This window comes from Benincasa hispida, chromosome 7, assembly GCF_027475165.1.
Source record: "Benincasa hispida cultivar pf3 chromosome 7, pf3_genome.v1.1, whole genome shotgun sequence".
In the NCBI taxonomy this organism is placed as follows: domain Eukaryota; kingdom Viridiplantae; phylum Streptophyta; class Magnoliopsida; order Cucurbitales; family Cucurbitaceae; genus Benincasa; species Benincasa hispida.
The window spans coordinates 48,144,162-48,172,123 of record NC_143484.1 but is presented as its reverse complement, the minus strand read 5'-3'; the positions used below and the strand labels follow the sequence as shown (position 1 = coordinate 48,172,123).

General features: G+C 33.9%; 1 protein-coding gene and 1 long non-coding RNA gene across 10 annotated transcripts; both read left to right on the top strand.

Moving 5' to 3' along the window:
* Positions 1-160: 160 nt before the first annotated feature.
* Positions 161-22,821, top strand: LAF3 (Amidohydrolase family). Of its 9 annotated transcripts, none has more exons than XR_016530952.1 (16): positions 161-423; positions 734-835; positions 1,020-1,092; positions 5,498-5,604; positions 5,685-5,808; positions 12,135-12,329; positions 12,552-12,637; positions 13,433-13,540; positions 15,264-15,359; positions 15,455-15,553; positions 15,635-15,709; positions 16,595-16,726; positions 16,870-16,985; positions 18,389-18,565; positions 18,654-18,747; positions 22,702-22,821. XR_016530952.1 is itself a non-coding variant. In XM_090315937.1 (15 exons), the coding sequence occupies exons 1-14, from the start codon at positions 175-177 to the stop codon at positions 18,301-18,303; spliced, it is 1,566 nt and encodes a 521-aa protein (XP_090172063.1). In that variant the 5' UTR covers positions 161-174; the 3' UTR covers positions 18,304-18,318; positions 18,430-18,560. The 9 variants fall into 9 exon arrangements, 5 of the variants coding, with proteins under 5 accessions (XP_090172063.1, XP_090172062.1, XP_090172061.1 ...); XR_016530953.1 differs by lacking the exon at positions 22,702-22,821 and adding an exon at positions 19,071-19,345; XR_016530955.1 differs by lacking the exon at positions 22,702-22,821 and adding an exon at positions 18,300-18,318 and having other exon boundaries at positions 163-423; positions 18,451-18,565; positions 18,654-18,932.
* Positions 1,943-2,565, top strand: LOC150035211 (uncharacterized). The gene is made up of 3 exons (XR_016530956.1): positions 1,943-2,082; positions 2,204-2,287; positions 2,429-2,565. It is a non-coding gene; the product is annotated as an uncharacterized LOC150035211 (long non-coding RNA).
* Positions 22,822-27,962: the final 5,141 nt, after the last annotated feature.

Here is a 27,962-nt window from a genome sequence, read left to right as displayed (position 1 = left end):
GATAGACTGATACCATCTATTATTATTTGTAAATAGCTCAAACAATTTTATTGTTTAAAATAATTTTTAGTTTTGAATAGACGGACATATTTTAAATTTGGAGAAAAAAAATTAACCACTAGTATTAAATTTTTATTACCCTTTTAGTCCTTCGCTGGAGGAGATGCGCGCGCGATGGTTGTTAACTTTGCAACCAAACCACTTCACTCCATTTTTCAAAGCTTGTTCCCATCCTCCATTAACCTACAGGTTAGAGCACGAATCCAAGCTCCAATGGCGATGTCGTCGTCTTCGTGTCCGGTGGCGGATTTGGTACTGAAGAACGCACTCATTTTCACCAGCGACGATTCTCTTCCTTTTGCCGATTCCATGGCCATTCTCAACCGCAGGATTCTCCGCGTCGGCACCTACTCCACTATTCAGGTTCTTCAAACCTCTTCCATAGCACTTTTTCTTTCTTTTCTTTTTTCACACGACTAGAATGCGCGAGTTATATTTGACAGATGCGTTTGGAGTCATGTAGTTGGAATTGAGAGATTTGAGATTTGAGATTTAAGCTCAACTCCGTTTCACACAAGGCATTGCCGGAAGTTATATCGTTTCTAATCATTGTACTTGTAGAGGATGATTCTGGAGTTTCGTCTCTTTCTCAATGTAGCTTACTCTCCGTTTGAGAAATTGAATCATGTTTTCCGTCCACTTATGTAGTATGTCCCCATTTATGTGAATACAGGAATTGGTTGGACAAGGGACAAGAGAGTTGAACCTCGGGGGAAAAATTGTGGTTCCTGGATTTATTGATTCACATGGCCACATAATTTATCAAGGACTGCAGGTTTTATTGAATCTTCATATATTTCAACTGATTGCGTTACTAACCACTTGAATTCCGCTCCCCCTGTTACACCGTTTTCAGCTTTATGTTCTGTGGAATCTCCATATGCTTTTATCGATGTCTCAAAAGTTTGATCAGTGATTACTTTTTGTTATTTATTGGCGGCTATTCTCATATGAATCAGATGAAGCAAGTGAACCTTCATGGTGTAAATCATAAACACGAGTTTGTGAGAAGGATTGCAGAAGCAGCTAAAAGTAATTTTCCCTCTTTAAAATAGTTCATGAATCCAGTGAAAAATGTTGTCGTATTCATCAAATGTCTTCGGATGTTCGTTACAAACGTATGGTGTTCTCATATTTTCAACCTGGTATGAATATAAGTTTGTCATTGCTTCTTGATAATATTATGATCAAAATGATCTTCTTAAATCTTGATTTGCATTTAGTGTGTTTGTTCTATGTAGCTTTAAATAGAAAAATGCTTTTACATGCGTTTTAGCCATTTGATTGGTGCAAAATAGAAACAAAAAAGAGAAGAATTATTATGATAGGTTTTAATCTGGGTGGGAATTGGGATTTGTGGAGGTGAGGACATATATATGCTTTTCTTGGTTTCTGTTTCTTCGAAATTTAGATGATCATATTTTCAATTATAAATGAGTTGGAGGGATTATTCTTTTTTATTGAGCCTCCTAGACTCCACTTATTTTTTTTTTTTTAAACAGAAACAATACTTTTCATTGATGAAATGAAAAGAGACTAATGCTCGAATTACAAAGCAATGAAATAACAACTAGAACTATGGATTAGTAGGTGGAACTGGCTATCTCAACTAGGTTGACACACGCATAGCACCCTCATCACCTCCCAAAACAAAATATGACAAGTACTATAAAAAAGTAAATGTCATAAAGATATGATCACATAGGTGGAATGAAAGCATTCCAATTAAGACAAATATCTTGAACTGAATAATTAGAGAACTTCTTGGAAAGGGAACTTTCACCCAATCAAGTTTCAATACCCAGCTCTTCTTTTTAACTCTGTACTCTTCCACAACTTCATTAGCAATTAGCACGGAATCCAAAATCTGTCTACTCCGATGAAGGCACTTTGTGTGGGGGATATGATACTTGGCATCACTCTTTTAATTTCATCTAAGGAGAAAGGAGAGATGAGAACTTGATTTTGGGCAGAAGAAACTTGAGACCAATGTAGACTTAAAGGAATCGACCGATAATCAAGGTACTTTTTATATGAATTGCTGATGAATCCCAAAATTTCTTTTCAATTTCCGGAAAAGAAAAGATTGGAGCACCACTGCTGGAAACCAACACAGTACTAAGATTCTTCCTCTTTTTTGCAGCCAATAAATGATGGAAGAAGCTAGAGTTTTCATCCCCTAGTTTATCAATTTACTTTTCTGCATCGAATTTCTCTCATTAACAAGGTATAGATCCAACAATTCCCCTTTAACAGCTGCTCTAATATCAATTTCCAAGGCAGAAATGCTATCAGCCTCAGCTTTGGCATAAAAAAAAATCAACCTCTGACAGTAAGCTTTTTCTTTTTTCTTTTTTCTTTCTTTCAGACTCAAAATTAGCAAACCAATCTTTCAACATTTCTTTAATCTTTCTGAGCTTAGTATCAATCACAAAACCACCCCATCCTTGAACACTAGAATCAGCAACTGTACCTTTGATCTGTTCACAAAAATCCTTTTGTATCAACCAACTATTACAAAATTGAAAAGGAGAAGGGCCCCATGATATACACCAGCTTCAAGCAACAGAGGAAAGTGATCCGAGATTGTTCTAGATTGTCTTGAAACTCTCCTCTAAACCATGTGAAATTGCCATTAGACAAAGGAATTTCCACAAGGCTTTTCATATCTATGAACTTTGTTAAATTTCCTCATTCCTACTGTGGTACGTCCCCTCTGGAAAACGTTTGTGTGCCCATCTTGTGATGTTAAAGTCACCTCCCACACACCAAGGATCTGAAATGAATTGAAATACCGATAATAACTCTGGCCAAAAGAATCTCATCTCCTTGTAGCCATTTGGTCCGTAAACATTTGTGGTTCTTAGAGATCTTTTGCAAGCTGTCATCACATTTATTGAAAGAGTATACCCTCCTAGCAGGACATCAAGAACTGATAGCTTTCTTTCATCCCAGAATCAGATTCCCGTAGAGTGATCAAACCTCCAGACTTGCCATAAGCTTCCACAAATGTCCAGCCAATATCTCTAGAGCTTCACATTGATTTGATGAAATTGATGTCAAATTCCTCACGTTTTATCTCCTGCAATAAAACTAAATCCGAACTCTTGCTTGCGATAAATTTCTTCAGCACAACTCTTTTAGAGAAATCTCCAAGCCCTCTGATATTTCATGAAATTATCTTCATCGATATCTTCTCAAACAAAAGACCTTCGAATTGCAAGATCCCAATATTTTCAAAGCTTCAAAAGATTAATCAAGATGCAATAGAAATAAATTGTGTGAAGGTTCAAGTGCCTAGTCTAGCTTCCAAATTGGTAGATCCTTCAAAATAAGTGAAACCCTCTCAAGATTTTAAGCAAACCGTCTTAAGACTTCCAAATTATCCTGTGGAATTTAGAAAATGCACTCCTTGTCTACCTCCTAAAAAACAATCAACAAATCAACTGGAGTCAAAGGATGATTCAGGCGAAAGTATTAGCAGTGATGATGGGGAGTTAGACATTCCTAGTTCAGTTTAGATTGTTGAAGACCAGTTTGGTGAAGATTTGGTGGATCTCTTCCAAAAGAAAGATAAGGAGCAGGAGATTAATTCGATCCAAGTAAGTTTCATCCCCCTTTCACCTTCTCAAATTCTTTCTAACCTCAAAGCTTTTGTGGAAGTTTGTGGAAACCAGCTGGGTTAAGTTTGCAGTTTGAAGGTCTTTTTTTGTTGGTATAAGGAACAATTCATTGATATGTATAAGAGAGAAACCTCAAACAAATTACAATAGAGATCGCCAATTACTTACTAAAAAGGATAAACAGAAATGAGTGAAATGGTGCTTTAGTTTACACCAAGAAAGAGCAGTGGACAGAACAAGCTCCAAGAATCGAGCACTAGAAGAAAAAGTATTATTAAATAGTCTTCTGTTCCGTTCCCCCCATAACCACCAAAAGAACGCACAAAGAAAGGCCAACCAAATCGTCTTCTTAGTACCATCAAAAGGATGACCCACAAATAATGAAGCTAAAACATCATAAATGTTATTAGACAAGTAAAAGACCAGCCAAAAGCAGGCAAAATAAGATCCCAAAAGCTAGTAGCAAAAGAACAGTGGAAAAATAGATGGTCTAGCGATTCATCATGCTTGTGACACATATGACACCAAGAGGGAGAAAGAGACATATAAGCCATACGGTGCTGTAAACGGTCAACAGTATTAATGGCACCTCAGCTGAGCTTCCAAAGAAATATTTTAATTTTTTTGGGATATCTATCTGTCCAAATCACCGAATAAGATCAGTTTAGATAGAATTCATGTCACCCACCAAATTAGCCATAAGAGATTTAATAGTAAAATCCATTGAAGGATCAAGCAACCACAACCAAGTATCAGGAGAGGAACGCAAATGAACAGAAGTCAGAAAAAGGAATAATGAAGTCAGAAAAAGGAATAATGAAGCCCATTCAACAATCTCCAACTTAGTAAGTTCAAATTCCATGTAGACGTAGAAGGGATCCAAGCATTAGCAACAGTAACCTCAGGCTTCTTTACAATACAAAAAAGTCTCGGATAAGCATTGGCAATAACCCCACAACTAAGGCAATAGTCATGCCGAAAAGACATAGAAGCACCATCACCAATACGATGACTAATTCGGTTGGGAATCAAGTCGATAAAATGACAAATGTACCTCCATAGAGCTTTAGGAGAACCACTAGCGATAAGAGTGGGCCAAACACAATCAGAAGAATAATACTTAGGAACAATGAGATTCCTCCATAAGGCATCATGCTCGGTTAAAAATCGCCTAGTCCATTTTGCAAGAAGAGCAGAATTTGGATGTTTAAAATTTCCAATGCCAAGGCTGCCCAATAATTGAGGACGCTAAGAAAGCACCCAATTCACATTATGCAAGCCTCCATCACCATGAGAACCTTCCCAAAAGAAGTGACAAACCAATTTATTAAGGCAATTAATAACTGAGGAAGGCGCTTGAAACAAAGACAAATAATAGGGAGGCTAGAAAGAGTGGCTTGAATAAGCGTGTGTCTGCCTGCCCCCTTTCAAAATATATGCATACTTCCAATCATGAAGTTTATTTTCATCAATATCTTCTCAAACAAAAGACCTTCAAAATGACAACATTTTCTCATAAGGTTCATATTGTCTAGAATTTTTTTTGTCAAATCTCTTTAGGGGTTTTAAGTGTGGCTTTGCTGAATTTCTTTGTCTCTTAATGCTCATTTTTTTTCAGGTCTCTCTTTAGTTGCCTAGATGGTGGTAGCCTCCTTGTACTTCATATTTCTTTTGATTTTTTTTTTTCCTCTGCTGCAAAGTAAAACAAATATATACTGTGTTTTTAACTTCTAAATAGTTGATTATAATATTTTGGGCTTGTATGTGATGATTTTGTAGAGCCATCTAATTTTGAGCTTTATAAAAATATTCAGACACTAAGAAAGGAAATTGGGTACTGGGTGGTGGATGGAATAATGATCTTTGGGGAGGTGAATTGCCAATGGCTTCTTGGATTGATGATGTTACGCCATCTAACCCTGTAAGCCATCTCTATCTTTAAGGTGCTACTATGAAACATATCGAGTGTAATTTATTTTGCATTCAAAACTTGGCGTGCAGGTTCTTCTCTCAAGGATTGATGGTCATATGAGCTTGGCTAATAATGTGACACTTAAGCTGGCTGGCATCTCTAATTTAACGGAAGATCCAGAAGGCGGGACCATAGTGAAAACTACTGATGGAGGTACTGTTTTACAGTTTGGTTGGGATTTTAAAAAAATTGTTGGAAGCAAAAATATGCTAACGTTGAAAAGAATTATGGAGAAATAAGAGGACTGGGCATCTATTATATTACAAGAATAATTTGAAAAACAATTTCTATTTTAAACACAAGGAAAAGAAAAAGGACGGAGAAGGCCGGGCGTAATGTTGGGATATTCAACATGATTGGGACATCTAATTAGTGACTATTACATATGGACTCTAGCTTGACATATGCTATTCATTGTGGTTTATTATATCTGGAAGGGCCTGAATTTTGATTGAAGTCTTACCTTATTTGATTTAAAATGTCAAATGAACTACTTGGAAGCCATTGGGTTATGCAAACTTCAACATCTAAAAATATAGTACAATCAAGGTCACACCAATATCAAATATGAAGTTGGCTGGGTCTATTTCTTTCTTTCATACATTTATTGATTTGGGAATGAAGCAAAACAGACTTGAAGCTCCTCTTTGGTATTCAAGGAAGAAAAGGAATCACGTTTTTTCAAAAAAATATTTTGTAGCATGCGTATTATACCATCTTCTGTTTAAAAGGGTCCCAAAAAAAAGTATACCCTCATTGTACTATGAAATTTCATTTCAATTCTTCGTTCTTTTGTAAGAAAAAATGTCGAAAAACAGCTTGTAACCCTAAGAGTATTTTAGTAATTGTATGTACCCTAGGGCTTCCCACTAGTCTATTTATTTGGCCTATTCTCTTGTACTTTGTGTATCAAATCAATAATAAAAAATCAGTCTCTATCGTGGTTTTTTCTCCCTGATCTGGGGTTTTCCACGTAAATCTTGTGTCTTTCTTCTCTCTTTTTTCAACATGGTATCAGAGCATGGCGATGAAACCCTAGTCATCATCGATGAGAATAGACCAGATTCTCCATTAGCAACCTCCATTGGAACTAGTGGGACCATAAACGCCGACATCACTAAAGCCGTTCGGGAAGCTGTGGAACAATACCTCCAAGCCATGCTGCTGAAAATCATCCAATCTATGTTGGACCTCAACCCTAACCGACCTAGTTCCAGCCGCCCATTCTCAGCCAAATAGATCTCGTCGGATCAGCGCTCGACCCCAGTCGAACAGCCGCGATTCCAGCCGCTCGACCCTAGCGTGTTCCAGCCAGACGACCCCAGCCGCACGTCCCCATCAGTTGATCCAGCCGACGCTATGATCCAGTCGAAGCAGATCCAGCCGGTCGCGATGCTTCATGGACAACAGCCGGCAGACTCGGCGTAATTCCAGACAGCGGCGCCTTCTGTGGTCGAGTCATCCCGGGAGAAGTCTGTCAGTCCCTATGCGCCGGTCTTCTAACCGAGTGGTTCGATCGACCCTTCAGTCCAGCGGTCTGCTCCGATGGCGCCGACGGTCGGGTCTGCACATTAACCTTGCCTAGGGTCTACAAATGATCTCCAACAGTGTTTTGTCCATCTCCAACAGCAGATTGCAGATTTCAGAACGGTTCTTGGGACGAACTCTCAACCAAAATTATTGGCCAACATACCAGTATATTTTGAAAACCCGGTAAATTCTTTCCCTATTTTACCCACTACAAATATCTTGTCTAGATCCATGGAAAATTCTGCAAGATTTATTATTGGAGAGAAACTGAATGGCCAGAACTACTTTTCCTGGTCTCAATCCATCATAATGGCCTTGGAAGGAAGTCATAAATTTGGGTACTTGATTGGAGAGATACCTAAACCCGTACCAAGAGACCCTCAGGAGCGGATCTGGAAGGGGGAAGACTCGCTATTGAGATCTGTTCTGATTAATAGTATGGAATCCCAGATTGGCAGACCGTTACTCTATGCTGCAACGGGCAAAGATGTTTGGGATGTTGTTCAACAACTTTATCCAAAGAGGTAGAATGCATCCTGACTCTATACGTTATGGAAATAGGCACATGAATGCAAGCAAGGAACTATGGACGTAACGTCCTATTTTAATAAAATGTCTCTTCTATGGCAAGAGATGGATCTTTGTAGGGAGATAGTCTGGAAATGTGCACATGACGGAGCACAGTATGCAAAAATTGAAGAAGTTGACCGTGTTTATGACTTCCTTGCCGGATTAAATTCGAAGTTTGATGCCGTTCGGAGTCAGATTCTAGGGCAACACCCTACTCCCTCTCTTATGGAAGTTTGCTCAGAAATACGTCTGAAGGAAGACAGATCAAGTGCAATGAATAACCCAGTAATTACCTCTACAGATGCTGCTGCTTTTGCCACTAAGTCCTCCAGCACCGACAGTGATAAAAGGCCCACTCCTGTCTGTGAGCATTGTAAAAAGCCATGGCATACAAAGGACCAGTGTTGGAAGCTACATGGACGGCCCCCAAACAGTAAACGTCGCCAGTCACATGACAAATCAACCCCTGGACGTGCCCTTGTGAGTGACTCGGCGAATGAGAATCCTCAGCATCAACCCTCAGCAGACTTAAGTACAATTGGAGTCAGTGTCATCGCCCAGTCAGGTACTATCCAGTCTTTTGGTCTTATTAGTATTAACGGTAAAAAACCATGGATTGTTGACTCTGGGGCGATAGATCATCTTACTGGTACTTCTTATCAGTTTCTTTCACATTGGCCAAGTGTCGGTAACGAACGAATTAGGATTGCAAATGGGTTGTTTGCACCTGTTGCAGGGAAAGGACATTTATCTCCGTTTGAGGATTTGGTATTGCGAGATGTTTTACATGTTCCTAAAATATCATATGATTTGTTATCCATCAATAATATTACAAGAGATCTGAATTGTCAGGCAGTTTTTTCACCTGACTCTATTTTATTTCAGGATCTGAGTTCGGGGACAACGATTGGCACTACCCGGCATGATATGGAACTCTACTTCCTGACTGATGATGCTTCCTCTAGGAATGATTATAGGACTAACCTTGTCTCCTTAAATTTTTCTAATTCTGAGAATGATGTTCTGTTATGGCATTACTGCTTATGACGTCCAAATTTTCAATACATGAAATACTTGTTTCCGCATTTATTTCGCAATATTAATATGTCTCCTTTAAATTGTGATGTTTGTATTCGTGCCAAACAAAGTCGTGTCTCCTTCCATTCCCAGCCCTATAAACCATCCAAACCCTTCACCTTAGTTCACAGTGATGTTTGGGGTCCCTCACCAACCACAACTTCCACAGGGAAACGCTAGTTTGTCACCTTCATAGATGATCACACTCGGCTTACTTGGGTCTGTATTCTCACTAATAAGTCTGAGGTGTTATCTGTATTCCAGCAATTCTATGCCACTGTGGAAACCCAATTTAATGCCAGGATTGGTATTTTGAGAAGTGACAATGGGCGGGAATTCTTTAACGCTTCCTTCCAGGACTTCCTTGCATCCAAAGAGATTATCCACCAAAGTTCGTGTGCGTACACTCTCCAGCAAAATGGGGTAACCGAAAGAAAAAATCGTCATTTGGTGGAAGTTTCCAGGTTCTTAAAGCTATCCACGTCACTCTCGTCTTACCTATGGGGGGATGCTATCCTTACTGCCGCTCACTTAATCAACCGAATGTCTTTCCGAGGCCTCAACGTTCAAAATCTGTTAGACTGTTTGAAAGAGTCCTGCCCAACTACTCGTTTAGTCTCAGATGTACCACTTCGAGTTTTTGGCTGTGTTGCCTTTGTTCACTCCCATGGTCCAAACCGCACGAAATTTCACCCCCTATGCTCAAAAATGCATCTTTGTTTGGTATCCGCTCCATCAGCGTGGGTATAAATGTTACCACCCATCCTCTCGCAAATATTGTGTTTCCATGGATATCACCTTCCTTGAGGATCAGTGCTTCTTTTCTGTTAGCCATCTTCATGGGGAGACATCTAGTGAAGAGGCTAACTGGTCCACATATACAGTTCCCTTAGAGTCATCTCCTATTCCCGAACATGTCGGTCCTATCCTCCCTACCAATCAAGTCCCATGGATAACATACTATAAGAAGAATCTCAGGATGGAAACAGCGCCACCTGTCACATCTCCGGCTCCGGTCCATGAGTCAAACCTGGTATCAGGTACGTGTATTCCTGAAATTAACGAGATTGATACTTGTGCTGAGACTAACAAATGCAGAGAGGAAAAAGGAGAAAAAGGTGCTGACAGCACCACTATAGCAAATGGGAAGACGGCGAATAGTGATCCGGAAACAGCTCCAGAAAATGTGAGTGATACTAGAGATGATGGTGTAAAGGGGACTTTTGAAGATGAAACCCAGGCAGAGGAGACTATTGATCATAATGGGAAATCTGACAGTCTGGAAGAGCATGATGTTTCTTTCGATCTTCCAGTAGCCCTGAGGAAAGGTATTCGATCATGTACAAGGTACCCTATGCATAGTTACATGACATACAGTAACCTATCATCTCATACAGTAACCTATCATCTGAATTTAAGGCCTTTACCACCAATTTAGATACAGGGGTGATACCGAGTAGCATACAGGAAGCAATGAAAACTGAAGTTTGGAAGGCTGCTGTTATGGAAATGAGGGCTCTTGAGAAAAACGGAACGTGGGACCAGGTGATCCTACCCAAAGGGCACAAGACAGTTAGGTGCAAATGGGTTTTCACTATAAAGTACAAGTCAGATGGAACCCTTGACCGATACAAGGCCAGGTTAGTTGACAAGGGGTTTACTCAAACCTTTGGTGTAGATTACTCCGAGACATTCTCTCCCGTAGCTAAACTCAATACTATCCGAGTATTGCTGTCAGTTGCAGTTAACAGGGATTGGCCTCTGCATCAACTGGATGTAAAGAATGTCTTTCTAAATGGTGAACTTGAGGAGGAAGTCTACATGAATCCTCCTCCTAGATTTGAAGATCAGTTCAAATAGCGAGTCTACCAGTTGAGAAAGTCACTATATGGGTTAAAACAGTCTCCGAGGGCCTGGTTTGACAGATTTGCCACCTTTGTCAAAGGACAAGAGTATATCCAAGGACACTCAGATCACACACTGTTTACAAAGAAGTCAACTTCAAGGAAGGTTGCAGTTCTCATTGTGTACGTTGACAATATTGTGCTCTCTGGTGATGATGATGATGAAATTGTGAAACTCAAAGCAAAGATGGCCAAAGAATTTGAGATTAAAGACCTTGAAAAGTTAAGATACTTTCTCGGAATGGAAGTAGCTCGGTCAAGGGATGGGATCTCAGTGTCCCAACGGAAATACACTATTGACCTCCTAAAGCAGACAGGAATGACTAGGTGCAAACCTGTTGACACCTCAGTTGAATATAATTCAAAGCTCAGCAATACTGGTAACAGTGTCCCGATCAATAAAGAAAGGTATCAGTGGTTAGTTGAGAAATTGATATACTTATCTCACACGAGACCCGATATTTCATATGCAGTTAGTGTTGTTAGTCAGTTTATGTAGGTCCCTTATGAGGAACACATGACAGCAGTTGAACGCATCCTACGATATCTGAAAGGAACACCAGGTAAGGGGTTAATGTTCAAGAAGTTTGATAAACGTTGCATTGAAGCCTACACTGATTCTGACTGGGAAGGATCTGTTGTTGATAGAAAATCAACATCTGGGTATTGTACATTTGTCTGGGGTAATCTAGTGACCTGGAAAAGCAAGAAACAGGGAGTTGTGGCCAGAAGTAGTGCGGAAGCTGAGTATCGGGCCATGAGTTTAATGATATGTGAAGAAATCTGGTTGATGAAAGTGTTGTCAGATCTTCATCAAGGCAATGAGCTCCCAATGAAACTGTTCTGTGATAATAAGGTAGCAATAAATATTGCGAATAATCCTGTTTAGCATGACAGAACAAAACACGTTGAGATCGACCGGGACTTCATCAAGGAAAGACTTGACAACGGAAGTATATGCATTCCTTATGTTCTCTCAAATCAGCAAATTGCAGATGTGCTCACAAAAGGGTTACTGAGACAAAGCTTTGATTATTGTGTCAGCAAGTTGGGCCTTATTGATATTTACGTTCCAACTTGAGGGGAAGTGTCAAAAAACAGCTTGTAACCCTAGGGGTATTTTAGTAATTGTATGTACTTTAGGGCTTCCCATTAGTCTATTTATTTGGCCTATTCTCATGTACTTTGTGTATCAAATCAATAATAAAAAATCAGTCTCTATCGTGGTTTTTTCTCCCTGATCTAGGGCTTTCCACATAAATCTTGTGTCTTTCTTCTATCTTTTTTCAACAAAAACCAGTCAGCTTCATTTCTCTTTTTTTGCTTTCTTCTTTTTGTAGATTTTAATAGTCACTTGATAAATGAAGTTAGCTATAACTTAGTTTTTGTATCCTGTAGATCCTACTGGATTGCTGATTGATTCTGCAAGGAAGTTGGTCCTACCTTTTATTCCGAAGGTTTCGGTGGAGGAAAGAAGAGAAGCATTGCTAAGGGTCAGTAATCTTGCTCTGGCTAGAGGTGTTACAACAATAGTTGATTTTGGGAGATATTATCCTGGAGAATCAGTGCAATTATCGTGGGAAGACTTTTCAGGTAATTTTTCTACTGTTTTAATTATTAGTTCAGGCCTCTCTCTCTCTCTTTATTTCTTCTTTACTATTGTTTTTTAACTTGCCTTGGTTTGCTTCCTCAATTGCTTACATATACAGCAGGACTCACAAATCACAATAGGCAGATATGATCACTTATTTGTTTCCTACTTACATGTAGTAAACCATTTTTTTTTTTGGTGTGTCAATAATTTTAAATGGGCAGATGTGTATCAGTGGGCAGATTCTTCAGGGAAGATGATGATCAGGGTTTGCTTATTTTTTCCAATGGAAACATGGTCATCTCTACACGTATGACACCTAATGGAATGTTATTTAAATGATGTTCGCCATATTTCCCAAGTTTGCGTTGCTAACTCTTGTTATTCATCTCTGGAACAAATCTTGTTATTCATCTCTGGAACATATATTCAGCTTTTTTTAGGATGTGCTGCTTAATTTTACAATAAGAAGCACAAAGACAAACATCAACATGCAAACCGACATAGATATGGACTGTCCTTATTGAATGGAACTTTAATAAAAGATTTTATTTGTCAACTTACCCACGTTAGAATTGGTGTGAACTTCAATTACTTTTAAATTAGTTTTCATGCTCATTTGTCCAGCACAAATAAGTTCTAACATTTCTTTGACAGAATTCGTTATTTGGCCACTTGTTCATTTTCAGTTGTTCAGATAACCCAACGGCATTCAATTCATTCATTTTTCATTTCACAGGTTTAATAATAAGTGAAATGTTAAACTGTGTGCTGAAGTGATTACTTGGGTTCTTTCTTCATGCAACATATTCATTCATCATTTAAAGAAACAGATTTCACCATATCCATGTACAATAACTGTTTTTTGATAAGTTTCTGGTATTTATAATTGCTCCATTCTCATTTCTCCAAAATACCACCACCATATTGTAATATGATGGTTGCTTATTTAATTATTTATATCTTTGCCGGTCTCTGCTTCAATTGACTATGCTACTTATGACTTTGCAACAACCTCACCTGTACAGGCTCCTTTGGTCGCTTTACTTGCTTCAGTATCTCCACTTGTTTATTCTTGCTTCTAACAACAATTTATTCCTTCCAGGATCTTATCCACAAAATGGGTCAAGTTGTGAGCCCATGGATTTACTTGGGTGGTGTCAAGGGTTTTGCTGATGGGTCTTTAGGTTCACATACTGCTTTGTTTCATGAGGTGAGTGCATCTGATGTAGCATATGAGAGGGTTATGTTATAATTTTGTTCTAGTTGCTTGTTAGCTTAGTTTGATTAGTTGGCTTAAATCCTCTGTAATAGGAGATTCATTATTTATGTTGAGGAGAGTTTAAAATTATAGTAAACATTCCTTTTAGGATTCTTAGTATTGTCTCCTTTGATGTTTGGTTGCATAAAAATTGGTATCAAAGAAACTTTGTTAGAGGCTGAGGGCTCAATCTCTAGAAAGGCTGTAGCCACCTTCAAATATGATGTGGTTTAGTTCCGTAGGGAATCTGAAGCAAAACTCCACCAAGATTTGCAATCCGTTTTCTGACTAAGAGCACTTGACGCTTGTTGTCAGTTGATGCATCTCTTGGAGAAATTGAGGAAAAAAAAAAAAGAATTGATTGAAGTTCAATGTGCGTTGGATACAGTGTTCAAACTGGATTGACTAGCATGGAAATTTTCTAATCTTCACGGTCAAAGTGAGGGCAAAGGGAATGCAGCAACAATAATCTTCATCAAGAACGACCTCTATTGCCAGTAAAATTGCTCCAAGAACAGTGCAAACACGTTCCAGAAATGATCAGGAATCGTTTTTGTCATGATAAACTCTCAGAATGCCGAAATGGAAGGTTTGTGGTTCAAGATTCAAAATTTTCCAGCTAAGAAGAGTTTTTTCATGGGTTTTTGGAATAATTTAATGACGATTATGATCAGACAGTTTGAAGGATGTATATGAACAACCTTACTTAAACATGATTTGTTCTACTCAAGAATGTAGAGGATGAATCTTTTTATGGATTTGAAGAATATTTCAATGAGGAAGATGAAGTTTTGTTCTGCTTGGAAAAACTATTTGTTGAAAATGATGCATCTACCGAAAAGGAGCTACAATATTATGACAAAAAGAAAGCTTTATTTTTACTGTTTGAGCAACAACAAGATAATGAAGAGGGATATGGATTGAATAAATCTGGGCAGCAAATAACAAACTTTGAGGATGTAGATGGAGATTTTCAGTTTGGATATATGTTTCTGCAAGAACCTAAAAGCCAAAAGGATCAATCTTACAAACATGTAACTATTTGATAGTTTGATTGATGAGATGTTGTGTTGGAGTTTTGATGCACTCAAAAACAATCTTTTCTTTTGGTATTTTTTCTAATCTTGGAAGAAGTAGTTTTGAAGCAAGATTTCCGACTTTGAAATTGGGAAAACTCGAGGGCGAGTTCTTCGTTTTAAAGAGGGATGGAAATATTATTATTTATTGATGTACCATATTACAAGAGAGTTATTCTGTAATTTGTTTGAGTTGGTTGTTAGTTGGTTTATTTGATTAGATAGTTACTTTTTTTATAGATAGGAAATACATCGTTCGTGTTTGAGGGACTTTTAAAATTGTAACAAACATTCCTTTGAGGATTCTTTTAGATTTTTTTTTCTTTTGATGTTTGGTTGCATCACAATCACTAGGCAGGCATTTGAGTTTGATATGTTCGAAGTTGAAACATTCATTGGAAGTTTATAGCTATAAGTTGAGATCATCTGGTCAATGATCATTTGCACTTTCTTTTTGGGGCTTGCCATGTTCTTACGATTTTATGATGATAATTATCCTACTGAGCTTTTCAAAAGCAGAAGTATCTTCACCATGTCCCATCTTTTTAGTAAAACTCTTAATTGTACATTGTTTAGTAACTATTTGTTTTACTATGCAGCCTTATGTTGATGAGCCTGACAACTGCGGCATGCAAATGACAGAACGTGAGAAGCTTTTCAACTTGACCATGGAATCAGATATATCTAAGCTTCAGGTCTTTTTCCCTTCTCCTGTTATTGTTTATGGTTCATCTAAATAAGCATGATTGTAACATCATGATTCGATAGGTTTACCTTAAATTTGGTTCAGGTTGCTATTCATGCCATTGGCGACAAAGCAAATGATATGGTCCTTGATATCTATGAATCTGTTATTTCCACAAATGGGCCAAGGGATCGAAGATTTAGGGTAATGGACTCTGAGAAATAGGGAAACTAGTTAATATCTTGATAAAAATACCTCATCGTGATTTTTGTTTCTCATGAATAGGTTGAGCATGCTCAACATTTGGCACCTGGAGCTCCTCAACGATTTGGTAAACTAGGGATTATTGCTTCAGCCCAGGTCTCTTATTGTTCTCATACGGGCTCTCTGTTGACATGTTTGTCCCATTTTCAAATTCTCAGATTAATGATTGATACCTGGGCCATGAGGCGCAAATATTATAAACCAAGGAAAAAAACTTAAAGAAACTATTCACGTTGAAAAGCTTGTGCTGTGGCTAAAAGTCTTTTTACTTCTTCACTTTGAGTATCTGTGGTTATGCTCTCATAGCGCGGTCCTACTTTTCCAATATTTCATGATTGTATGCTAAGTTCTGATAGGTTATGTAGCTAGTTTCAGCATAGTATGTTACCAACTTGTAAGTGTTTTTTTTCAAAACAAAATTCTCATATCTAATGAAAATCATGTGTCACATTAATTTTTTCATATGATGAACAGAGTTTGGACAAATTTTAATGGGTAAAAAGATAGAGAGCTTTTCGTTGTCTTGGACTAGAGAAGGGGAAAGGATGCAACCACATCTTAATTGACCAAAGTAGAAATTATGAGATGTAAACAAAGTTCTGATGCTTGTATTGTGAGCTGTTCCATGTATTTGATTACATGTGGAAATTATAATCCACACCAATTAAGGTCGATTTTCGAATGCTTAAAAAAGTATTTTAAGTGCTAAATTTTTTTTTCAAGCATTTAAAAAATAATTTCAAAGAGATCTTAATCTTTAATAATTTATTTGAATTGTTAAATCCCGTTTTATATTTTTCTCTTCTTTAAGTTTCCCTTCTTCCGTTAGTTACTAGTTATCCAAAACATTTTAATTTCACTAAGTGTTCCTTTTAGTTTGATTTAGTTTGGTTTTAACATTACTATACAGCACGTTGGTAGATCAGCATCCCTTTGATAGGTTCATCTAAGTTATTGACGATCTAATCTGTTTCTTGGCAGCCCGAACACCTTTTGGATGATGCAGAGTCTGCAACAAACAAACTTGGGGCACAGAGGACTGAAAAAGAATCTTTTTTATTTAGATCACTGTTAACTTGCAAAGCATGCTTAGCATTTGGTTCTGACTGCCCGGTGAGCTTGTGACTTTTTCATAACTTAAATACTGCATGGGCTTAATCTCGTGTGTTGCTATTTTAAAAAATTAAACTTGAGAAAAGAAAACTTCTAAATTATATGTATTAAGTTTAATATTCAAGATTGCTTCTTGTGAGTAGGTTGCAAATATCAATCCATTGGGTGGTATCAGTACTGCAATGAGAAGGATCCCTTCATCCTGGGATCACGCATGGATGCCATCAGAGTGCCTCACACTCGATGAAGCCATAAAGGCGTAAGCAATACTCTGAAATCACTTTCTCAGATGTACCTGTTTGGTTTGCTTTTGTTTGTTTCTAATTTTAGGGGTCTGTTCGGCACTCATAGAAGCAACACAGTTTTCCTAAGTATTAGCCTTGTTAAATATGGGGCCAGACCTAGCGTAGAGATGAACAAATTACTACCTCAAATGGAGTGGTAAATCTCTGTTTGAAATGGAAACAGGGTTAGGATATAATTTTAAAAATTCTATTTCAGTGATATGGATGGACAGTGGTTGGGGGATGCATTTCCTCACCCCGAACCTGACCCCGACCCAAGTCTTTTCGATCATAAAATTGTTTAATTTATTGATAAAAGTGTTAATTATTTATGTATTATTAACACTGTTAAGTATTCCTCAGTAAGGGGCTAAAAACTGCTGGTTGAGTCCTTTCTGCATTCAGAAGAAAACCTGGAAAGCCCGTTTTCAATCCTCTTGCGGAGGAAAGAGTGGAATGTATTATTTCAGTCTTCAAACTGTCTTGGGTGTTGGGCTCGTCAACCGAAAATGGTCGGCTTGATTATTACTTGGCCATATATTTAAAGGGAAAGTTATAATCCTTGGATGAATTTGGTTGTTTGTATGTGTGCCATATTGTTAGAAAGAAACTCGCGGGGGAATGCCATGAGAAGGAAAGGGATTGAGGAATGATTATGACCTAGCTTAGTACCATTGCTCAGCTCTTGTGTCCTTGCATCCAGCGTCTTTTTGTAATTAACTCTACTCTGGGTGCTGTGTTTTCTTTTCTAAACTCGGAAGGTCTAGACTCTATATGTAACTTTTTTTTTTCTCTCAAAACCAATGAAATCAAAGATAAGTGTTTCCTTTTAAAAATTAAATAAATAAAGTCAGGCATAATAATAATTAAAAAAAATTATCTATTTCTGGCCCTTGGGTATATATTTTTCTATATATTAATTTTGGATTATCTTTTATTTAAAAATTAAAGAAGAAAAATAGAGAGATTAAATTGGGATTTCTTTTCCTGTATGAAAATACCTGTTGGGACTTGGGTGACATCTCAGACCGGTTTTTATTCTTCACAATATGGGGTGAGGATGGGAATTAAAAACCCCTGTGGGGTCAAGGTCCCCTAAATCCCAACCTATCTGTTGTCATCCCAATTCCCAACATGCATTTGAGTTGCTGCCATTAGTTAACGCTTCAAGGGAAGCTTAGACTAATTGCCTCACTTGATATAGCTGAAAATTCAGAAATGTTAATTGTTATGCAGGATGCCTTCTAATTTTTAGTTTCTTGATACTGGAAAATCTTTTGCATTTGTAGGTAATGTGCAAGGTTTCATGTAAGCATCTCTTTCCTCTCTTTAATGAAATCAACTTCCATTCAAGAACATTTGCACATCAACCTTGCAGGTATACAATATCCGCTGCTTATGCATCCTTTCTTGACAAAGATCTCGGATCTCTGTCCCCAGGAAAGCTTGCAGATTTTGTTATATTATCTAGAGATTCATGGGATAAGTTTGCAGCTGACGGATCGGCTTTTATCGAAGCAACGTATACTGGTGGTATACAGGCCTATCCTTAATGGTGTGTGCTCATTTGCTAAAGGATGCATTGACTCCAAAAGTGAGGGCTCACTCTCCTACTCTAACTCCCGTTTTTATCTTGATAATAGTTGCTTCTATCTACTGAATTCAAAAGGCGACCTGGCTCACCGGGCTAAGGATCTCATGTGTTGCAGCTGTTTGAACAAACTCAAAATCCAAGAGGTACCTCTCACTTTAGCTCCAAGATAAATTTGAGCATGTGTTACCATATGTATACATTAATCTTGAATTTTCTTTGACATAAACACTGTTTGCTGGTCAATAATGCATGTGAATATTAACATGGAAAGCATGTGGCTATGCTCATATAGTTCAAGGTTCAATACATGCTATGACATTCACAATCAGTTCTATTTTCTAGTTTCCAGCAGTAGCTTTCTTTTCAACTTTTCCAGTTTAGTCACTGCCTTCAATGACGTTTAATCAATGTCATTTTCATTGCACTTTTAAAAATTTTTATTTTTGCTCTTTGCTTATTTCTCCAGTAATTACCCCCTTGGCATATTTTTTGGCCTCATCAATCAGCACTAAATTATTAGCTGGAATTTTTTCGAGGACTTTTGTATTTGTTTGTCTGAAATTTCTATTTAGCTACAGTATCATTCTGTTTTAGGGAGGGGGAAAAAAAAACATTGCCCTTTAGCTTTAATTGCTTAGGTTTCAGATTTAGGGAGTAGATAAAATTATTTTTCTGTCTTGTTTGTTTACCTTGGCATCAATATGCCCAAAAACTAAGAGAAAAGGGAAGGTTTTGTTTCCATGGGATTTCTCTAATTTTTTTTTTTCAATGGATACGGAACTTTTTATTGATATAATGAAAAGAACAATAGCTCAATTACATTAAGACAAAATACAAAGAGACAAAATATCATCAAAATATCTTCTAAATTCTTTAAATGGAACTAGTGAACATTGATGGTAAAAATTTTAATTAAAAAAAAAAAACTATTGATGATAAATCTAAGGTTGAATTAGGGTTTTTTACCTCATCTATTGTATTCATTTACATCTTAAAAAATTTGAAATTTTTTATTTTGGTCTAACATCAAAGGACTTTTTTTTTTTTTTCTCCCACTCTCTTGGCTCTTATATAAAGAATCTTAATTTTAGCCCTTCCACTCCCATTAAATGATAGAATCAGTCTTATCATACGAGCTTTATTCCAAATTAATGAAAGAAAAATGCGATGAATAATATTATCCATATGATATTCCAAAAAGAAAAAAAAAGGTTCATTTGACATTTAAATGATCGCATATAAGATAGGGGACTGATTCTTAATTGCGAAGTCTAACACACGTTGAGTCAAGATTGAATCTTAACTGGTTTAGTAACCGGACAAAATATTCATGACAGTTCAAAGTTTTAGAAAGATCAGATTCATTTTTTTTTTTTTTTTTTTTTTTTTTTTTTTTTTTTTTTTTACATATATTCACTCCTAAAATTTCAAAATTTTTAAAATTATAGTTAAGGTTGCCATATAAATAATTATGCTTAAAATACTATTTTGGTTCAAATTGCAGATTTCATTTAATTTTATTGCCTATACTTTACAATGTTCAAACTTGACTGGTGTACTTTCAATAAACTTCAAAATAGTTTTGCTATTTATTTAATTTTGATTAACCCCTCCCAAATAAATAAATAAATATATTAGCGTTTTAATTATAAATTTTGAAAGCATTCACTTTGTGCTTTTTCTTATGTAGAAATAATAATTTCGTTAAAATACTATTTTGGTTTTACAGTTTGTTCAAATTTAGTCTTTTACTTTCAAATGTCCAGTTTTAGTCCATTTATTTTTAATAAATCTTAAATTTAGTCACTTAAAGTTAAATTTTACCAAAATTAATTAAATAGTTATAATAATTTTCATGTAAGAAAATATAGTATGTGAATATGATTTCAAAATTTATAGTGAACATGCAAATAAATATATATTCTTTTTTGAAAAAAAAAATCGATAATAAACTTATAGTAGGCGATAAATTTAAGATTTATCCTCAGTATAGGACTAAAAATTGGTCATTTAAAAGTACAAAGATTAAAATTGAACAAGTCTCAAAGTACAATGATCATAGTTATTTAACTAATTTCAATGGAAATTAACTTACTAAATTTAGGATTTACTGAAGTATATGGACTAAAATTGGATAAGTAAAATGGAATAAAATTGAAGTATAAAACTAATATGTTAAGAGTATTATTTTAGAGAACATGAAATACCAAAGTACTAATTATTATTTAACATATTTAATATTATATTTGTGGCATATAAAAGCTATTGGTTGACGTTTTCTAATATAGTTCCAAAGCACCAATAAGTAGTTGTGTGTTTTAACTTGACGTGTTCTTTTTCAAATTATTTGGTACCCGTCAAATCGGGGAAACAGATTGTTTGAGAACTTTAATTGTCGTTTTTGGAACACAAATTTCATTATGGTTCAAATAAAAATCAAAACAAGAAGTTGGCTTTGTCTATTTGAAAGAAAAAAAAAAATCTATACATAAACGTTATTTCTTTAGTGAGTGTCAATTTTTATTATTATTATTATTATTATTTATTTTATTATTATTATTTTTTTTTTGTGGTGCAAGTGTTCAAGAAAAATAAGAAGGAAAAAAAATATGTGGATTTTTCAATGTGACATGTTTAACACGAAAATGTGATTGTATATCAAACTTTTTCAAGTATGTTTTCAGTTGAGCTTTTAGAATCAACTTAACTTTAAAATAATGTTTTGAGTGTTCTTAAAAACCACGAAAATCACACTTTAAATAGTAATTGTAAGTGAACAAGAAGTTGTAAAAAGGCTACACTCTTGCTTAAACACAGTTCTTCGAAACAATTTTATTAAATTGTTCAACACATATACGAACCTGAAGCATACCTTAAATTTTTCTTAAGCTTTCAATTTCCTAGAACTAAAAGGATTAAGGTTACGTTTATTCATTTATTTGTTTTAATTGTGTCTTTTTCTCCCGATTTTTCTAAAGAAACATTTGAATTTTAAACCATATTTTAAAAATAAAATAAGATTTTAAATTTTTTATAAAAAGAAATTAAAAGTTAATTAGGATTTTGTAAATACTTGTAGGTAGTAGTTTTTTTTCTAAAAAGAAAAAACTAGAAATTTTGGGTGGAGTAGTATTTATAAGCTTAAATTTATTAACACTACTTTCACCCATGTGAGTTTCTTTGTTTTCATAGATATGTTTTCATAATTCAAGTCAAGTCATTTTTAAGTAATTTTTTTAAAATTTTGTTTTTGTTTTTGAAATTTGTGATGAACCTTTTAAATAAAATGAAAATAGTAGTTAGGAAATCATGTGAAAGAACACATACATTTCAAAAACATAAAACTAAAAATATAATCTTTATAAAACAAGATCTTATTTTTTAAATTCTTGAAATTAAAAAAAAAATTATAAACACTACTTCCACATATGGATTTATTTGTTCTTCTATCAATTTTTTTAGCTAATTAGCCAATTCTTCTAAGGAATCAAACTAAAATTATTTGTTATGAAAGAAGGCCAAATCATTGTGAACTTTGTTGATGGATACAATTTATAGAGGGGAAAAAAGGTAAAGCATGTTATGTAGTTGTAGTAGGATTGGTTTAGATGAAAAGAGAAACAAGAAACAAGAATAGTGGTGGGATATGGATCAAGAGAAGACCTAAAAGAGTTGTAGTAGAATAGGTGGTTAGTAGTGTTAGTGTTAGTACATTTTCCCTATTACATTTCGGTCTTTAGCCCATTGGCATTTTGCTGTTGAAATTTGAATTTTTGGTTGCTTTTATTTGGTTTGGACTATTCCAACCCTAACCCTTTTCTTCTTTTTACCTTTGAATCTACTTCTTTATGCCTATTCCCTTAGCTTCTCCTAATTTTACCTTACTATCCTCTCTTTCTCTTTCTCTTTCTCTTTCTCTATTTCTTTTTCTATCACTATCTCTACCTAGTTTCATACCTATTTTCTTTTCTTGCAATCCATTCCTTTTCTTGATATATAGTCTATAATCAAGTTTTCATTTTTGTTCTTTCTTTTTTACTTCCATTTTCTCCTCTTTTTCAACATTGTTGATTGAAACCTTGACGAATGGTTTGAAGAGAGAAGGGATCGATGAGATTGACATGCGGAGATACGAAATCCTTCTTGTTGCGTAGTTATCTCTTTTGTCGTGTTGCATCGTTATGTTTATAGAGATGTGTTGTGTTACCATTGACATGAAATACATAGGTTGAGTTACAAGTTTAGTTCTTGAACTTTAAGATTTGTGTTTATTTAATCTCTGAACTTTAAAAAGTGTCTAATAGGTCAATTAGTTCTTAATTTTGTGCCTAATTGTTTCTTGACCTATAAAATATTTTCTTTTTAAATTTATTGATCTACTCGACACAAAATCCAAAATTTAGAATTCATTTAGACATGAAATTTAGTTTTATACCTAATAGATCAATTATTAAAAAAAAATAATAAATAGAATATGTTAGGGACTTATTATAGAGTTATGCTAGACATTTTTAAACTTCTCATACTTATTAAAACGAAATTGAATGTTTAATTTAGAGAATTATTATATATTTTTTAAAGTTTAGAGATTAAATAGACATAAATTTGAAAGTCCAATCCTTAATTTCTGATTAAAAAAATATATCTTTGAACAAGCAAATTTAACTTTTAGAAGTAAAAAGTAGCATAATTGGTATTGTTGGATCTTAACAATTGATTTATATTCATCTTATTCACTTTAAAAAGTCATTCAAAAGTTTGGAGAAATGGCACTTAAACAATTTCCTTCTCAAGATATACATATATATGTGAATTTATGATTGGATTTCTCAATCACCGAACTATATTAATAGTAATGCCCTGTTTGGTAATCATTTAGTATTTTCATTTTTATTTTTTAAATCAATTCTATTTCATCTATATTTCGTAGAATGATTTGCATCTTTATTTAGTACAATAATTGAATTCTTAGTCAAATTTCAAAAACAAAAACAATTTTTAGAAAGCTACTTTTTTTAGTTCTCAACATTTGGCTTGGTTTTTTAAATTATTAGGGTAAAATAGATAATAAAGAAAGAAATTTAGATGTAGAAGTAGTGTGAAACAAAATGGTTACTAAATTAATTATCTTTTAAAGAATACTTTTAGTAGCTTTAAAACTAATTCAAATTGAATTACTTTTCCATCAATTAATCATTATTTATAGAATTATATTTTATATTATACCAAATTAAAAATGTATGTATATGAATTTCATTATTGCTCATAAAATTCTTTGTCGCAATAAATGTTCTGCACCCGTCTTCACCGGGGGATACGGTGGGGTCCTTTTTATTTATTTATTATTGTTTTCATTAAAAAATCAGTAAAAAAGAAAGACGTGTAGGTTAAAAAGTAGAAAAGTTTGAACCTTATGGTTAAAAAAATTAATGCAAAGAAAATTATTCCTCTGACAAAGAACAATATGTTAATTGACAATTTATCCCTGTGGTAACATTTTATTTTATTTTATTTTTTGATTTAGGGACTAGTGAACTCTTAATGAAAAGAATTGTATTTAAGATTATATTAGGAGACAAATGGTTTAGTATAAATTAGTAGAATGTTATGCTGAAATGTACTTAAAAGATACAGTTTATGTCCCTTAAATTAGTTGTATTATGTTTTTATGATCTCATCAAATCAAATTAGTCTAATTTCAAAATTGTGATGTAGGCTATTTTTGGAGAGGGACAAGGTAGGATGGGGTTAACCCTTTGTTATCAAATTGAGTGTAGACGTTGTTCGATAATTCAATATTTTTTCTAGAAACTTATTTATTATTCTAAAAGTTTTTTTTGGAGACAATTATGAGGCGTTGGATCTTACACTTCGTTTAAGATCAATTCATGACTATTAGATTTTTCACGTCTCTTCAGAACAATTGGGGTCATTGGATTCTTCACATCTATCAAAGACAATTTTGAGCCATTGAATTTGTTTGATGGTCATGTTTCTTTGGACTATAAATAGATGGGGATTCATGGTTCCGTACTATTTCAAAATCTCTTACAAGTGAGTGAGCTAAAATAGAGGGAGTTTCTTTTCATAAAAAAATTTGGTATTCTTCAAAGAAAGTTTGTAATTCCTATTTTATGTAGTGGAGTTCTTTCATTCTTGATGTGGTTTTTACCCTAATTTGTTTAGGGGTTCGCACGTAAATCACTCTGTTCTCTCTCATCTTCTTCTTCATTATTATTCTTCCCAATCTACTTTAGTTACGATCTTACTCTATTTCACAATCATTTCTCAACAAACATAAATATGATGGAGATTTTTTTCCCCTTTGAAAAGAGGTTAAAAAAAGTGATTAGAGGTCCATTATTTCCATTGATATAGATTTTACATCGACATTGTCATTATATCATAAAAAAAGTTAGATGAATCATGAAAAAAAAAATAGTCAATAAAATTTTTACTCGTTTAAAAAATGTAGAATATTTGTTTACTAATTCATATAAGTGCCACACCTAATAGTGTAAATCATATAAATTATTGAAATATTGATGCAAATACTCTAAAGGTATCTTCTATGGTAGGGATAGAAAATACTTCATTGTTCTCACATCTTAGTCATACAATGTAATTTCATCACTTCTATTAGTCTATACAATTTGAGCCATCATTTTTGTGTATTAAATCTAAACCTTAATTATAGTAACATCAACTTAGAGTTATTTAAGTTCTTAATTAATTAGTAGTTTTATTGCTTAGGACAATTTTAGCAATGAATTTACACCTCTACAAAATTTTATTTAACATTCATTTAATTTTGGTTCAAATGGGGCTTTCACAGTTGAACTTGATTTTATTTTCATATTTTGTCCCCATTGTTTAAATTTGTTTTGTTTTTTAGTCCCTTTTAAATGTTTTTTGTAAGTCTTACTCATTGTGGTTTTTAATATCTTTAACCCAAATAAATTAAAACAAAAAAGTGACATCTATTGAATATTTTATATTGTATGACATTTGTGGTTTTAAGCCTTCATTTCTTTAATATTCTCACCTTTTATATTTCTTTCCTAAGAATTTTTTTTAAAATAATGTTATTTTAATATTTATTGACAAAAATAGGATTGTGTTGAAACTATTGACAAAAATAGGGTTGTGAAATCGTGGATGGGATCCACGAGTTTTGAGTAAGTGTACTCCTCCACAATTTAAGGCTAAATCGTGTACCCCATCCAGGGCTAAATCTTTTTTTCTTCATATTTTCTCATTCAAATTTTCAAAGATCTGCCATAAAATAAAAATTGAATCAAATTTCTAGCCACGGATTAAGGTTTTTTTTTTTTCAACCCCAACTTTTGTCTTCTTCTTTTATTTTTTTCTGTATTTTCGGAGAATTTTTTACTATGAAATTTAAATTCTTAATGGCCTACGATAAAATTGAATCAAATTTCTAATTACAAATTAAGGCTAAATCTATTTTTTTTTTCACATAGATTTATTTTATTGTAAATTTTTTTCATGTAGATTTGTTTTACCGTAAATTTTTTTTACATAGATTTATTTTACCATAGATTTGTTTTACCGTAAAATTCAAAGAGATTTGTTCCACTTTGTATCCCCTTAAATCGAAAAGCAATAAAAAAAATAATAAAAATATGAAATTCATGGACTCCATCCACGAGTTTGGTAGTATGTTTAACAAAAATCATGTATTGGTACACTATTTTCCGCTTACTTTTGTAATTTCTTTCCTATGTACCTTATTTTTGTCATTATTTTTTTAAAAAATACATTATTCTTGAACTTACCCTTTCCTAACTATTGATCATGCTATAATTTTTTTAAAAAAACCATGTCATTTATTTATAAAATTATTGGCTCAAACTTTAATGGTAAGAGCTAAATTCGTTGGTTACTAAAACTTTTTCTCAATTAAAATAAGAAAAATATGGATTACACTTTAAATGATGGGGGTAATAGCTAGAAAATGCCAAAATTATTTTAAACACTCTCCAAATTATCCAAAAGAATAAATTAAATTATGGTTTATTAATATGCTTATCTTGAAGCCTCCATAATATATATGGTTTAATGAGATTGATTCCCTAAGCAGAAATTTATAAATACAATATTAATAAATTAATGAGGCTTTCTTTTTAGTTACTCGTTTAAAACGTTTTTGCTTTATTGGTAAAGAATCCATTACGAGTTCGAATCTCTTGATTTCTAATTATTTTTTGTTATAATAATATGATAATTAAGAAATTTATATGCTTCTCTCTAAAAAAATTCTTTTGGGATTGTGCATGGAATCTACTTTTTCGTTTCAAATAATAGTGGCACTAATTAAACTACATAGCCTTAATTCATACTCTTAACTGAAAAATCAATGTTTAAAGAGGGTCTTAAAATTATAATATTTAAGGTATCTGTTCTTATGATGATGTTTAAAAGAAATTAAGACTTAGATGGATAATCATTTGGACCTTATTTGACTATACTTTCATTTTTAGTTTTTTATTTTGAAAATTTTTATTTTATTTTCTCGATTTTCTTCATTTTTTTAAATATAATTTCTTAGTCAAATTCTAAAAGAATTAAAAAGTATTTTATTAAAATTTTTCAAAACTCGGTAGGATTTTTTAAAACATTAGTAAAAAGTTGTTGACAAAACAAAGAAGTTTAGAAGTAAAGGCCGTGTCATAGACTTAAATTTTAAAAATAAACTAAAACAAAAAACCAAGTTATCATGGTCTAGGTTTTTCGTTTTTCGTTTTTAAAATTGTGTTTATTTCTCACAATTTTTTTTATAATAACTTTTTATCTTTCAAATCAAAATGAAATTTTATAAAGGGAAATTGTAGTGGGTGACAATTTAAGAATAGGATATTTAAAGTGTGTAATAACACTTTTCTCATTTTATAGATATGATACTTTTAGTATATGAAGTGTATTGAGTGTATCAAGGGTATCAAGTGTGTATTAGATGTATTAGGTGTATCCATACTTTTTTTACATTTCATGGGTTTGACTTGTTTTTTGCCATTTTTGCAAAAATAATAAGTTTAGACTATGAACCTAACTTTTAAAACTTATTTTGTCAAGTCTGCAAGAAACCTTTTATAAATTACTTATTTTATTTTTAAAAATCTAGTTTTTTGAAAACAACACAAAAAAATATAGATAACAAAATAGACAAAATAAGGGGAAAATTATGTTTATAAATAGTTATCAATCAAAATAATTGTACCCATTCAAGAGGTTCATAAGTTTTTTTAGTAAACATTTTTTTTAATAGAGACAACATGGAAGGAATATCAACCAAAATATGAATGAGATTTATGAAAAAAAAAATGAAAATGAAAAA

What these genes read in the sequence shown, in the direction of transcription:
- LAF3 (XM_039036934.2), top strand. Translation starts at nt 175, where the DNA reads ATGGTTGTTAACTTTGCAACCAAACCACTTCACTCCATTTTTCAAAGC. An exon ending in ATCGTGGGAAGACTTTTCAG is followed by an intron (nt 12,330 to 12,551) that starts GTAATTTTTCTA and finishes TTAAATGGGCAG; the next exon opens with ATGTGTATCAGTGGGCAGAT. An exon ending in AAACATGGTCATCTCTACAC is followed by an intron (nt 12,638 to 13,432) that starts GTATGACACCTA and finishes TATTCCTTCCAG; the next exon opens with GATCTTATCCACAAAATGGG.